The following is a 15566-nucleotide window of genomic DNA, read 5'->3' as shown; positions in this document are numbered from 1 at the left end:
AAATATTTTGATCTGAGTGTTAAATTGGGTGAGGATGAGTTCATGAAATTTTTGCACAATAGCTGATACTTCATCCCTGGATTTCATGATATAAATCCAAGTGTAATGAAAGTAGTCATCAATAAAAAGGATTAAGTACATGTAACCCCCTATAGTTGGCAATGTCTTAGGTTCTTCACGTCACTTTTCAACTTGTAGACTCTGGCTACATTCAACTTCTGTGAATAGATCTCAGTAACACTATACCATATCTCCTTAGCCGAAGACACCCAGAGATAATGCTAACTTACATGAGGTTGCATAGAGTTGACAAACCATCCAATGACTGTATAGTTCTCCTGCATCAATTTCTCAAATTCAGGGTCTGTTTCTTCGGGTTTCACATTACTACTTGTGAGATACCGGAGTTTTCCTCTACTACAGACATAAATTCTTATAGGTTGTGCCCAAGCAAGATAATTTGTCCCATCTAGCTTGATTGTGGTCACACCAGTCAAAATGGAATCTACCGAGCCAAGGCCAGAAACCAACACTTGCTTGAACTCACTTCCGTAAATTTGGTCTATATAAACTTACTTGAAGTCAAGCCATAACCCAGATGCTTGAAAACTAGGGTTTTACTCCGCCCAGCTGTTGGGGAGGAAGAGAGAAGATGCAGCCGCTCCTACCAGAGCTTCCCAATCTCTTCCAAATCTGAACCGCCTTCCTTTAGGATTCAAAAGGCACCTCCCAAGCACAAAGCACCACACCCAAAGCTTCACCTTTACCTGTACCTTCGAAAATCTCTAGTCGGCTAGGGTTTTGGGTAGCAACAGAACAACAACACTTCTTGGCAATATCCAACCAGATTTAAACTCTCCAAACCCTCTACTAACTAGGCTAGAGATCCTCTGAGCTATAGAGAACCTATCTCTCCATACACTTTCTTAATCTAAGGGTGTGTGGGAAAAGAGGAAGAAGAAAAAAAGGAAGAAGTAAACCTGCTCTGATACCAAGATGTAAACTAGTCCTCAAAAATAGGTGTAAACTTGGAAAATTAGAGAGAAAAAGGAGGAAGAAAAGTAAGAGCAGTAGTACAAGAGAAGATGGAGAAAAGAGGAGGAAGAAGAAGAAAGGTTCGAATAATCCTTCCCTTTCTTCTCTAATACCTTTTACTAAAAATTAATGTTAAAATAATTACAAGTATGCCCTTAAGTGGGCGGCCAGCTAGGCAGTAACATAAAGAAATCAAACAAAAAGAAATAACAGGCCCATTAAGAGAGACCCATTAGCTAATAGGAAAATAGAAAAAAATATTACAAGAGAAGATATTATGACCCATTCGGCCCAGTCTCTTTACATTGAAAAATACGGGGAAGATTGGAGCAAAACTTGCTGACACTCCTATAAATGTAAACCACAGGCTTGGGGATTGCAGTGATGAGCCCATAGCAAACACAAAGCATTATCAAAGATTGGTGGGCAGACTTCTCTACCTATCCATGACAAGACCTGACATTGTGTATGCAATGAGAGTCCTTAATCAGTTTATGCATGCTCCCTGGACAGCATACAAAGAGTTCTTATATATTTGAAAAAACTCCCAGGGATAGGACTCTTATTTGAAAAACATGGGCATATGAAAGTTGAAGTGTACATTGATGCAGATTGGGTTGGCTCTGTGGATGACAGAAAATCCACTAGTGGTTATTGTGCCTTTGGGGAAATCTTGTTACTTGGAATAAGAAACAAAGTGTGGTGGCCAAATCGAGTGTAGAAGTTGAATATAGGGCCATGTCTCATGGTGTAGCAGAACTTCTATGGATAAAGGGCCATGCCTTATTATTATAATAATAATAATAATAATAATAATAATAATTATTATTATTATTATTATTATTATTATTATTATTATTATTGTTATTGTTGTAATTTGGGGGGGGGGGGGCGTAATTTGAGTTCAGTCCCCATCAGAACTCAAGGGGAAAGATTCCAAACTGGGATGGGGATGTTGTTTATAGGGGGTGGGAATAAATACATTTGGGGAATTAATAAAACAATTCTGAAGGGGAGTGGATTATAAAAAGTTCTTTTTTTTATAGAAAAAAAAAGTGTTTCATGTATGCCTCTTTGAGGTAGATTCTTATTGTAGTTATACTGATGCACTAACAAAATACATGATTCCTTCTAATATCTGTTAGATACGGCATCATTTGTTATTTCCATTTGTAGTATCTTGTATTGATTTTAGTTTCTTTTTCTACTATTCACTTCCTCTAAAATCAGGTAGCAATGAAGACTGAGATCACATGGATTCGAGATATGCTCCGAGGCGATGATGCATATGAGTTACGGGTGAAACTCCTGAAACAAGTCCCAGAAGAGTACCCATACAAGGATGAATAATTTACCATTATGGAGAGTAGCTTCATGTATATGCTACTTTTGATTTTCTACATAACTCATGCTTAGAATTTGAGCATACATGGCTTTTTACCCTAGCATTTCTCTCAAATTTTTACTAGGGTATCTGCAATATTTCATTATTTTTATTTTTTTATGGGTATTCAATATTCTATTAGTTATTTGACAAGGCATTGCCATATCATCTTAGAGTCAAGGTTCGGAATATCATAGCGTATGGGTGTATATTGTATGATATGTATTGTATGTTTACATGGATTTTCAGGCCTCTTGGCACCAAAGTTTTGAAAATCGTAATTGTATAGTAAATCATAGAGAAAGTTAATGGAATGGAATCGTGAATTGTATTAAGGTTATTTACATTTTTTACAAACTTACTGAAAATTAAATATAATATTCATTTAGGTACATATATGGTAAATATAGATTTAAAAGAATAGAATTTAACACTTGTACAGTACAAGCCTAAAATGATAAAATCAAATTTAATTTGAAAATAAAATAACTTAAATATAAAGGCTCTTCAACCTATATATAATGTAAAACAAACCCAATGTTTGGTTTTAAATAATATAAATAAATTATTGTTTAGTAAGGGGGATTTAAAACAAGTCTCTATTAGCAAAATTAAATACAAAAACTAATTCTTAATTGAATTTTTTCGAATCAAATCATAAAAATCATGTAATTTGTAAGATTTATGAATCATAGTGTAGGATTCCAACAAAAATCATAAGATTTTTGCAAAAAAAAAAACAAGAAAAGATTCAGACATAAGATTCAAATTAAAACCCCAAGAATTCATGGTTCAAATCGTAAATTGTATCGTAAATGGTAAGATTTTGACATCTCCCAACATTCTTAACCCTGAAACAACAGCCTCAAAAAAGAGTATCAACATGAACAAAACACATGCATATGCATTTCATACATATCGATATTTTGAACCATGGTCAGGATTGGATTTATAGGTTTTTTTTCACTTGTTTAATGTTAAGTGGAGAGTCATAGCCTACTACTCTCAAGATATGATAGTGCTGGTTGTCTCTACTATATATATATATATATATATATATATATATATATATATATATATATATATATTTCAAATTTCTTGGAAGAAACAAGCATTCTAACCATGTAGGAGCACCCGTTAAAGGAAAATTTCCACATACTCAACATGATTGAATAATTGAATTTTAGGTGTTCATACATTGTAGCCTCTCTATGATGTGCTAAAATAATTGTATGCTTCAATAGGCAAGTGTTCTTTCTTCTCGCATTAGCCGAGTTTCCTTCTCATAGTAGGCAAGTGTTCTTTATTCTCCCTTCCTCCCTTTCTCCTTCCATCTTCCATGCCTCATCTATGGCAAACAAATTGGATTTCTCTACTTGTTTCAATGATTTGTTCTCTTCTGAACCTCTCAGAGCAACAACTAAAGGAGATGCCATTGAAGAAAAAGATTGTGAAAGTTGTCTAATCTTTGGCATATTCTCTGACCATCTATGACAATTGGCATCTCTTAAAGGGGATCTATCGAAGAGTTGGCACCTTAAAGACAAATCAGCTATTACTGAGTTTATTGATGATTTTTATAGAGTAAAGTTCCCTTCTCAAGAAGTTCGAGATGGTGTTTCTACGCGAGGACCTTGGATGTTTGATGATGATTATATCCTTATGGACAAGGCAAAACCTAATACACGACCTCATACTTATAAACTTGATCAGGTTGATCTTTACGTGCATATATATTTTGGGACTACCGATTGACTATTTCACCAGAAATGTTGCCATGGCCATTTCTTTTTCTTTCTTTTTTTTGTTTTTTTTGGTAGAAATAGGAGGAGATACACAAGATGGGAGGTAACTTGGCCCCAAGCATCACAAAAATAAATAGAACTTAAAACCTTAGGGATAAAAGAAGAGCAAAAACTGGAAGTGTTAAGAGGTGAAGAAAGAGCTTGGTTTTACATCTAGTCTGCAACTTGATTGGCTTCTCTAAAAACGTGGTTGTAAGTAATTTACATTCCAAATCTCCAGCTAGCTTCAAACACTCCTCAATGATGGTCTTAAATCTCCACGGGTAAGCACGAAATCACTAGAAGAGAATCTCCCTCAATGAAAATGGGGAGACCCCTATAGTTAAGAGCTAAGTTATGGGCCTCCCACACAGCCCAAGCCTCTGTTACATTAATTGAGGAATTCCCGATAAAATAAGCTTTGGTCTCTAGAACATTCCTCCATTGATTTCTTGCAATGCAGCAATTGCGTAATTGCCTTTATCATTTCTAGACAGTCGAAATTGATTTTGACAGAGCCCCCTTTTGGTGCTTTCCATTTGATAGGCTTCCATTCTTTAGTTTGTATAGGGCTAGAGTTAGAAATATTCTCAACATTGTGATTAACATATAGAGACAAAGCTCTATGTATATTGACCGAAGGGTGGCAACAATGGTTATGGAAGGTTTTTTCATTTCTATTTTTCCAAATCTACCACAAGATAAAGCAAGATTTCACAAGGATCATAGAATCGGTCTAATTGGGAAGTAAGCCATCCCACTACTCCCTAATTGATAAATCATTTCCATTAGGCTCAATATTTGGGTTTAAGATACTCCAAACTTGTTTGGCAATAGTACAGTTTTTAAAAATGTGATGTGTCTTCAATTGCATTGTAGAAGCAGCAAACAACATCAATGGAGATACCTTTAGACCTCAAGAAGGACTAAAGGCATTCTAGAATTAAACAAGTATTAAAAGGTTTTGATTTTAGGAGGAATTTTAAGCCCCCAAATCTTGTTGAGCTGAAGGTTTTGATCACCTTGACCCCTGTGCATAATAATAGCTTCTTTGTAGTTTGATTTAACAGTAAAGTGTCCTTTGGGGTTCAGTCTCCCAATCAACTTACCCACATTCGAGTTAGAGGGGATAAAAATGATCCTAATGCCATTCCAAATTGTCAGGGGAACAAAGTTATAGATCTTATTCTCCTCCAAAATATGTCTTTCATGATTAATAACATCACTCACTAGCAATTCGTCTTGCTCAATTACAACCCTTGAAGGGTCTCTATTCAATATTCCCTTCAATTGGAGTCAAGTCCAACTAGTTATCTTTCCAAAATTTTATATTTTTTCCATTGCCAATTGTCAACAATCCAACACATACCCTTTTTGAGTAAGTCTCTAGAATTCAAAACGCCCCTCCAAGCCTAAGAAATTCCATTTTTAGGCTTGGTATTCAAAAAAGATTCACTTTGAAGGTATTTGTGGGAAATCACTTAACCCACAAATTATGCTTATCCTTTAGTATTTTCCAACCTTGCTTTGCTAGGCAAGCCTCATTAACCCTGTGAAGATTTTTAAGGCCCATACCACTTCATCTCTTAGGGAGGCAAATTTTCCCCCAACTCATTAGATGAATGGATTTTTTGTCATTGTCTTTGGACCATAGAAAATTCCTTTAACTTTTGTCAATCTCTTCAATCATGCTATTTGAAATTTTAAATGAGCTCGTCATAAATTGAGGCATAGAGCTAATAGTAGAGTTAAGAAGAGTGGCTCTACCAGCCAAAAAGAGAGTCTTCCTCTTTCATCCGGTCAATTTTTTGTTTAATTTATCTCTAAGATTGTTGAAAACTTCCTTTCAAACTCTTCCATTGATGATCGGAACACTTAAATAGGTGGAATTTTTTCTCTCAAGAGGGATTTTAAGCATCCTTGGACTTTGACCTAAAGCTTCAGCGAACTTTTCAAGAAACTCCCTAATCTTCACACAAACAAGAATGGTAGCTTTTGCAAAGATCAAACAATCATTTGCAAATTGAAGTATTGGGATACAAGGACCATCCCTTAAGGTTTTAAATCCAATTGGACTCTTATGCTTGTTTGATTCTTCAATTAGGTTCTTAGTTAAAGTTTCAACATATAATACAAAATTGCACAGGAAAGAGGATATCATTTCCTAATGCCCTTAGATGGCTCAAGGTTTTTTTTTATAAAAGACCGTTCCAGCTTGTCATACTCCTCCATATCAACCTTACAAGACAAAAAGCCTGAACTCCCTTTTTTTCTTTTTCATATATGGAGAATTTCATGTGCAATAAGAATATTATCATTGATATGTCTGTTTGGGACAAAGCACTCTGAAATAGAGAAATAATTGCATTAAGAATTAGTTTTAAGTCTATTGACCAGAATTTTGTTAATGATTTTATAAGTCACATTGCAATGACTTATAGGCCTAAAGTTGTTAACATTATTTGGGTTTTTAACTTTGAGAGTAAGAGTGATGAATGTTTCATTAAGAATCTTATTTAATTTTCTAATTGCTCTTATGACATTGCACGTCGTGTTTCTAATGATATTCCAAAAATTTTTAAAGAAGAGAGCATTTAGCCCATCTGGGCTTGGAGCTTTGAGGTCTTTTATTGAGTTTACAGCTTCCCAAATCCCTGTCTGTAATTTCTTTACAAAGTAATTTGTCTTGCTCCTCCAAAATGCATGGATTTATGTTTTTGATGAAATCTCTCATGAATTTTTTTTGACAATAAAGTATGTTAACTATTGTTGGTCTTGTTAGTCTTCTATTCAATTATCTTTGTCATTTTTTAATCTGAAAATTCTGTTTGTGTTTCTTCTAATAGTGACCACTATGTGGAAAATTTTGTTGTTTTCGTCTCCAAATTTCATCCAATCAATTTTCGATTTTTGTGCCCAAAAGATTTCATCACATTTTAGAATGTTGTGGAGAGCACACTCAAGATTGATGGCGGCTCTATCATTTGGGTTCTCTAGTAATTTGCTTTGAACTTTATTAAGCCTTTGTAAGAGCTCCTTTTTTGTAAAGATATTACCAAAATGATCCTTGTTCCATTTTTTTTTAGTTTTGAACAAGTAGATTCCTTTTCTTAATAAATTGGAGAGCTCTATACCCCGTAGTATTACAACTGCATAAATGGGTAATAACATCAACAAGATTGGGATCCTCATACCACATTGCTTCAAATTTGAAAGGCTTAGGGCCCCTTTGGATTAACACATCAGTAGAGAGAAGGACGGGGGAATGGTTAGATGATAAGAAAGGAAGATTAGTGAGAGTTGCATCAGCAAACTTCCTCCTCCACTCATCATTGACAAAAACCCAATCCAACCTTTCCCAAGTAAATTTGTTTCTCCAAGTAAATTGATTCCCAATCATGTTAATTTCAAGGAGGTTACAATCCCTAATTAAGTTATTGAAATCCCTAGTATGAGAAGGAAGAACAGCTCTTCCTCCCCTCTTACTTTCACTGGACCTAAATGCATTGAAATCCCTAATAAGGTACCATTCTCTATTGGTATTATCACCAATGTTTTTTGTCCGTTCCCAAACCAATTTTTGGCTTGTCTTGTTAGGGGGAGAATAAACAAAAGTGTCGAAATATGATTTCTGGTTCGACAAATCAGTAATAAGGGAGTGGACAAGTCTTTCGCTATAAAATATAACATCAATATTGCATTTGTTCTTATACCATAGAACCCATAAACGCCAGAAAAACCAGCCAAATCGACAACAAAATGGCCTTTGAAATAAGAAAATGAACTGATAATTTTTTTGATTTTCTAGGATTAACTTTAGTTTCAAGAAAACAACAAACATTAGGCTTGTGAAACCTCAGGAGTTCCAAAGTCTAATGACAAAATTTGGGCCTTCTAGCCCTGTGAACATTCAAATAGAGGGTCTTCATTGGAGAACATTCGTTGTGCCTGGACCCATGTTGTCCTGTTCTTGACCTCCATCTTGGTCACAGTTGGCATTTTCCTCATTCATCATGGCCTCTAAGTGATTGTTGTCAAAATCCTCATTCCCCTCTTTACCATCCCAATCGTCCACCATATTTCCCACCCCAACACCCTCTTCAGCATTAATGAACTCATTTTCATCCTCAAGATTATTATTTTGAATGAAAGAAAAATCACTCCCTACATTCTCTATGTTTGGGTATGGAGCAATATTAGGACTTGAGACGATACTTTTGCCTCTTGGTGGTTCCTTTGATGTCGAAATTGATTTCTGACCCCACTGCATCTTAGGTTTAACAGACTTGGGAGGCAGGATTGTAGCATGTCCAACATTCAAAAATCTTGTTCGCGAATGGTCCTTTGCTCTTTCAAAATGTTGGATTTCGATGTCAGCCCAATCACGTCGTTTTCTAGTCCAAGCTCTCTTTCATATTAGAGAAACCAAATTTATTCTCAGAGTTGAATCTTCTTTGACCTGCACTTTTCCTATGATTAACAATCACCCATTCACTATTGTATTTCTTCTTGTTGGAGTTTATGCAGCTGGCTGCCTTATGACCTCACTAACCACATGTGGTGCAACGGTCAAAAAAATTCTCATAGAAGACCCAGATACGTTGATTTTCACCACAATAACTAATTGGAATGGTGAGAACAAAAGGCTTGTTGAGTTTAACTTGGACACTGATCCTAGGGTAGTTTGTCCTACGCATGTTAATTGTATCATCATCAAGCTTTAAGAAGGTTCCAACGTCGCGGAGGATGTACCCCAGATCATCTCTAGACCAGAACTCCAAGGGGAAACCTGGGAGCCTAATCCAGACATCAGCAAATTCGAGCATTGCCTTGATTGGGTTAAAACAATCTTCCAAGGATGATTACTAAACATTTGCCATTTTATTAATCGAGGACCATTTTCCAGAACTTTTTCATAATCAGATTTTGACGTGAAGGTAAGAAGATAATATATGTTACCTATTGTCTACACATCGGTTTTGCATTCTATCTCCCAGTCAGATGCTTTCTTAGTGATAGCCTTAATGGGTTCCGGGTCACCTAGGAATTTGGTATACAGACACAAGCTTCATCTTTCATCAACTTTCGTAGTTTTCTTTCTCTCGTCCATGTTGACTGGCCTGGCCACATTCGTAATCTTGACATAGCTTTCCCTTTCCTTGTCATTACTTGATTGTGAGCGTCAGAAAATGGGCTCACTTGCCATTTGGGCTGGGAATGGAGTTGCCACCCATCAGCTTAGGAATCGGAGGTGATGTAGGAATAATTTTCAAAAGGCACTTTTATTTTTTATAGTGACCCCAAAGCCAAAAGCACTGGCTAAACTAGTCCGGGTAGGTCTCAGATGGGAGAGGGAAGGGGTTAGGCATCCCTCTCCTGGGTCCAATAGGTGGGGCTCACATGGGAGTTCCAAAATGGAATCTTGGTTTAATGGAGGGACAAATGAAGGAATCTATGGTTGAAACTTCATGGGAAGGTGTTTTGGTGTGTCTGGAGTCTAAAGGTGTGGTTTGATCGGTACCGGTGTGTCAAGATCAAGGTAATCTGAGCTCTGGGTGTTTAGGCTAATGAGGGAGGTCAAAATAGAATCTTTGTTTGATGAGGTGGGGGGGGGGGGAACAGGGGAATCTTGAGTTGAAATTTCACAAGTAGGTGTTTTGGTAGGTCCTGGGTTTGAGATCGGAAGGGTCTGATCGAGTGTTTGGGGTGAATTGGAGGCTTAGGCGGCGAATCAAACAAAAATCGGGTGCTAATAGTTGCCCCTCTTTATTGTGAGGTAGGAAGCTACAAAACAACAAAGACCAAAAGAAGCACACAGAGATTTTTGCGAAAGGCGGATTGGAAGAGGGGCAAGACGAGGAAGGAGGAGTGGGATGACAAAGAGTTCCAATGCAACATAGTTTCAACATGTTTAGGCCATTTTATTCTTGGCAAAGTGACCCTTCCTAGGTATCAAAACTGGACCTTAGAGATTGATGGGCAAAATTGGAAAGTTACACCTAACCCCTAGACTCGATAATGATACTGCACTAGGTGTCGGATTGGGATGTCTTTGATATGCTAATCAGTGAGATCCTTAGAGGGGGTCAAAACCTAGGTATGTTGGGACAGTCTAAGAATTCATCTGAGTGGGTGATCATAGTGATAGGATCAACCCCTTTGTTGGACAAAGGTAATGATCGGGGATGCACTCTCTCTGATGGAAACCAAGACTACCGACAACCGATTTTAATTGTTGAAATTTGTTTTGCAATATATATATTATGGTTCCAAAATGTGTGCAAAAGGTTTTAATTCCTGAGATCCATGTGAGTAGAGAGTGCAAAGTTGTTCCTTGCAGCCGAGAGAGAGGACCTCTCTTGTCGGGTAGTGTTTGATCATTATGGGCTGAAAGGTTAAGTATAAAACCATTAAGGGTAATACCTGATAGGCTAATCTTGCATCTGTCCATAGTCCCTGGGTTTTTATAAGGTTGTCTGGCCCAGGGACCACTTAATGTAAGTGTTGGACCCATTAGGAGCCCATGTGATGGGCTCAAGGGGTTCACTGTCCATAACAATGTATTGGCCAGGCCTTGTAACAGAGGTTGGGCTGAACCCATGTGACTGATGTGTAGATCAATGTTTGGGTCCCACGCCATACAAAGAAGCCCAACTAGGCAACAGTTTGGAAGGCCACTGAGCACATAAGACTTATTGGGCCTAAAGCCCATTTCGAATTGGTTTAGTTAGTCTAATTAAAGAGGGGCGGATTTAGGATTGGATCAGCAGATAGGATAGGGTCTTATCCCTCTCCACTTAGAGAGTATAGATTCAAATAAGGATTTGAATCTAGAAACTCCTAATGAGATTAGGAGAGAGCTGATCTAATCTGTAGATAAAATAAGGACTTATCCTTATCTTTTAAAGAGAACTCCTTATCCAAATACATTTTTGGATTAGGAAACTCCTAATGAGATTAGGAGCTCTCTTTAGGGCTATAAAAGGAGGAGGGGGTGAACCATTCATCCCATCCAAGACTCCAGAGATCAGATCTCAGATCACATAGAGAGAAAACAACAACATTGTGACTGCGCCATCTTCTCCCTGCGTTCTCATCCAATTGCCGCTTGTTTCTAGTTTGATCTCCAATTTGTAGGAGTGATTAAGAATAGTTCTTGATATCAGCCTTTGGAGAAAGGCTGATCTGAAGTCGTGCTCACAACCTCCATCGAATTCTTGCTGAAGGGTTCAGTTCTTGGGAAGAACACTACTAATTCTGCTCCACCATACATTGTGTCATCTTCAGTGGGAACAGTCTTTGGAGATTTTCTTTGGGCGTGAACACCTTCATTGGGAGATACTATTTTTTCTATCAGGTATATCCCTCTCCTACTTTTGGTTTCAGATCTGGTTCGGTTTAGGGTTCAAGATTAATTCTTGAAAATGCAGATTTTCTAAAAGAGGGAATATGATTCCCAGATGGGAGAGAGAAATCTCTGAAATTTCGCCTTACCTTCCTGCAGGGTTCGGCCATCCATATGATGGATCACTCATCCCTTAAGTGGTATCAGAGCCATGGTTCAAATCATGAACCGAAATAGATTAGATCTAAACCTACACAAATGGGCAAAAGGCGTTCTACCCGATTTGTGAAATTAGGGTTTTTATGAGAAATTGGTTCCCAGCTAAAGGGTGAATGATCTGAAATTAATTTTTTTATAAATCTGAAATATATTTAGAATTGTTATTTATTATTCTCTTGATTTATGGGTTGTTCGTACAAAAGGAGGTCGAAATCTTTAATGGCGCAGGAAAATTAGGGTATTCGATCTGATGTAATATTTAATAGAAAAATAGGGTTTTTCTATTTTATTTTAATTCAAGATCGAAGCTGCATGCGTTGGAGAAGGAAAATTCGCAGATTGGAAAATTGCTATATGCGATTTGTAGTTTATGAAACTGCAAACTGTGATCTAACATTTGTTTTGCAGGTTTGAGATGTGCAAATAGCCCTGTTACTGATTCTTGTTTGTTCTTTAATCAGTAAATTTAATTTCATATCATTTCTTGAATTAAATCTTTAATTAAAAATCAAACCCTAGACCCATTCGAACCAAATTGGTCCAAACTGGTTGGACCGGATCTATGGTTCGATGGAGGCTAGTGTCAGTCCTAATTTCCCACTTTTGGGTCAAGGGCTTGACATTTAATAATGAGACTTAATTCATCCCACACCTGTAAGGCCCAGTTTTAAGGAGTTAATACTACTAAAGCCCACTAACTGCATGAAAGTTATATGGGTCGAACTGCTAACTACTATTCAGCCCATATACCTAGATGATATTAATAAGTAATATTATGGATGAAAATGGGATTTGATAATGGGCTTTACAGATATTAATTGATTAGATCAATTATATCCTTGCATGTGATGTATGGATGTGTGATGTGCTACATTCATGGGCCATAAGTACTTGGCCCATGCAGATACGATAGTGGCTCTTGTGCACACCATGGCTGAATGCACATCGTTTCCATGGTGTCTCTTAGGGTCATTGGATGACCTCCCTTAGTAGTGGGCCCCATACCCCTGAAAAGAATACATGCGGAACCCTATACATTTAGGGCCCACCAGAAATATGGCTTTATGAAAGTCAATGGGAGCCACTTTGGTTTGACCTAAATTAAACTAGGGTGTAACTTTTGTTCCTTCCTGAAATATGAGTGCATGTGATAGGGAGATTCATATGATGAACTCTCTAAAGGCCTTCCATCATTTTCATGAAGACGGGTCCTTCAGTAATGAGGAAACACACCATAAAATTGGGTTACCCATTTGCTGTTGGATTTGTCGGAGTATTTCATAAGATGATAGGGGCATCATAGACCGATGTGGAAGGGGCCTTACTAGAAAATGGAAGACTCTCTCATGGTACCTTGGCATTCACGAATATGATGGGTGAGCACTCACTGGACAGAAAAGTTTAACCAGAAAATGGCAATGAACCTTGTCTGACAGAGGCCAAAGGGAAAACTCATACGATGAGTGGATATGAGCCTTCACAGGAAGGTGGTGGGGTTATGCAGCTGAAATAGTTGGCTCCATACACCCTATGTGATTTCTCACATTTTCAGAGGCATAAGCCGTTGTCTCTGTCACTAAGATAGGAGGGAAATCTCAAAGATGAATAAATGGAAATAGAACATAGATTAAAATCCATATCTATGTAGATAACATGAATCAAATTAGGTTGTGGACTAATGTTTGCTCTTTTATTAGAAAATGACAAATGGACAATTTGTAAAGCTTTTGGATGACAATAAGCTTAAAGGCCCAAACTATGCCGACTAGCATCGTAACCTAATGCTAGTCTTCATCTCTGAAAAATTGGATAAGGTGGCTAAGAATCCTACCCCGGAACGACCGGTAGATAGGGCTTCAGAGTTCCGAAGAAAGGACTATCAAGAATGGGAAGAGAAAATCTCCCTCACCTGGTGCTATATCATTGCCTCCCTGGACAATCCGATACAGAGGCAGTTTGATCAGATCGAACTTACCGATGACATATTGGATAGTTTAAAGAAAATGTATGAAGCGCAGAATCATTACTTGGCAAAAGGTCTTGAAATAATTCATGACCGCGCAGATGTCCAAGGGGCAGCAAGTTCATGACCATTGCCTTCGGATGATGGACTACATCAATGAGCTTGAGGCTCTTGGATCCGGGCTGGATCATATGACCCAGATAGATGCCATTCTCAACTCTTTGCCTTCGTCCTTCAATCCATTCATCATGAACTATAACATGAATAAGTTGAATGTCAGCATTCAGGAACTCAGCAATATGTTGCAGAGGGCCGAAGAACTGATCAAGAAGGATGAGCCCCTAGCCATGATTGTTGAAACTGGCAAGAAAATGAGGGCATAGAGAAAGCCCCGGAAAAAGGCCACCAAACCCAAGAAATAGAGGAAAGACAGGGCATCAGATGCTTGTCATTTTTGTAAACAGACTGGCCACTAGAAGAGGAACTGTCCTCAATACTTTGAATCCAAAAAAGGTAATTTCGAATCCTGTGTCATAGAAACCAATTTGTTGGTAACTTCTACGACCTGGTGTACTGACTCTGGGGTTTCAACTCATGCGTACAACTCACTGCAAGGGTTCAAGGTAAGCAAAAGGCTAAGTGACAAAGAAATAACTCTTTACTTGGGGAGTTCTGCAAGTGTTGCAGCTGCGGCCATAGGTACCGTAGAATTAATTTTTAGAGAATGATCAATTGTACTGAAAGATTGTCTTTATGTACAAAATTTGAGAAGAAATTTGTTTTTTGTTTCAAAACTGTGTGCGGATGAATATTTTGTTTTCTTTAGTAATACGATTACTATTAAAAGAAACAACAAATTCATCGCATATGAAGAACTTGAGAACTGTCTCTATGTTCTGCATCATTCTCTAGAAATAACATAGCTAAAACTACGTCGGCTGATATCCCCAAGAAAAGAATCCGTGATACAGTTAATTCCACGTGCTTGTGGCATTACCGACTTGGCCATATCAGTGTTGATCGTATCACAAGATTGGTAAATGATGGTCCTTTGGATTTTCTAACTGTAGAAGATCTTCCCACTTGTGAGCCTTGCCTTCAGGGTAAGATGACGAAACGGCCATTTAATGGTAAACCTAAAAAAATGTGCAGGCACGCTTGACCTTATACACAATGATGTATGTGGTCCCCTGAGTGTTAGGACTAATAACCAGCATGTGTATTTCATTACATTTACCGATGATTATTCTCGGTATGGTTATGTGTACCTAATGAGACACAAGTCTAAATCATTTGAAAAGTTCAAAGAGTTCAGACAAGAGGTCGAGAAACAGTTAAGGAGAGAAATTAAGACCCTTTGATCAAATTGAGGTGGTGAGTATCTCTCTAACGAATTTAGGGACTATTTGAAGGTCAACGGGATAGTATCACAGTTGGCTCCTCCTACTACACCACAACTTAACGGTGTTTCAGATCCAAGGGTATACTAATGTCGATTTCCAATCGGATCCAAATGATAGAAAATCTACATCTGGGTACGTTTTAACGATAGGATCGTGTGTTGTTTCCTAGAAAAGCAGCAAATAGGGGTCCATGAATTCCACAACACACGATCCCATTGTTATGTGACAACAATATGGATGAAAAAGTTCATTCACGAATTGGGATTAGTTCCATCCAGCACATCACCCATCCCGTTGTTATGTGACAACAATGGAGCCATCGCTCCGGCTAAGGAGCCACGAGCCCATTCGAAGTCGAAGCACATCGAGAGGAAGTACCACGTACTGCGGGAGATTGTTGGTAGAGGGGATGTATTGATTCAAAAGGTAGCGT

At 37.8% G+C, this 15566-nt stretch overlaps 1 protein-coding gene across 4 annotated transcripts in view; it reads left to right on the top strand.

The window, feature by feature from the left end:
• Positions 1–2694, top strand: part of LOC148874102 (uncharacterized) — a 28431-nt gene extending 25737 nt beyond the window's left edge. For all 4 annotated transcript variants that reach the window (XR_016104990.1, XR_016104989.1, XM_088964557.1 and 1 more), the window contains one exon: positions 2266–2694. Coding sequence is in view for 2 of the 4 variants with exons in the window: in XM_088964557.1 (XP_088820683.1) it covers positions 2266–2385 (120 nt within the window). In the remaining 2 variants the exon portion in view is untranslated. The remainder of the gene's footprint in view (positions 1–2265) is intronic.
• Positions 2695–15566: the final 12872 nt, after the last annotated feature.

This window comes from Nelumbo lutea, chromosome 1 (genome assembly GCF_056320005.1).
Source record: "Nelumbo lutea isolate HS-2025 chromosome 1, American lotus-T2T, whole genome shotgun sequence".
Classification (NCBI taxonomy): Eukaryota; Viridiplantae; Streptophyta; class Magnoliopsida; order Proteales; family Nelumbonaceae; genus Nelumbo; species Nelumbo lutea.
Note: the sequence above shows the minus strand (reverse complement) of the source record. Positions and strands in the feature narration are given on the sequence as shown.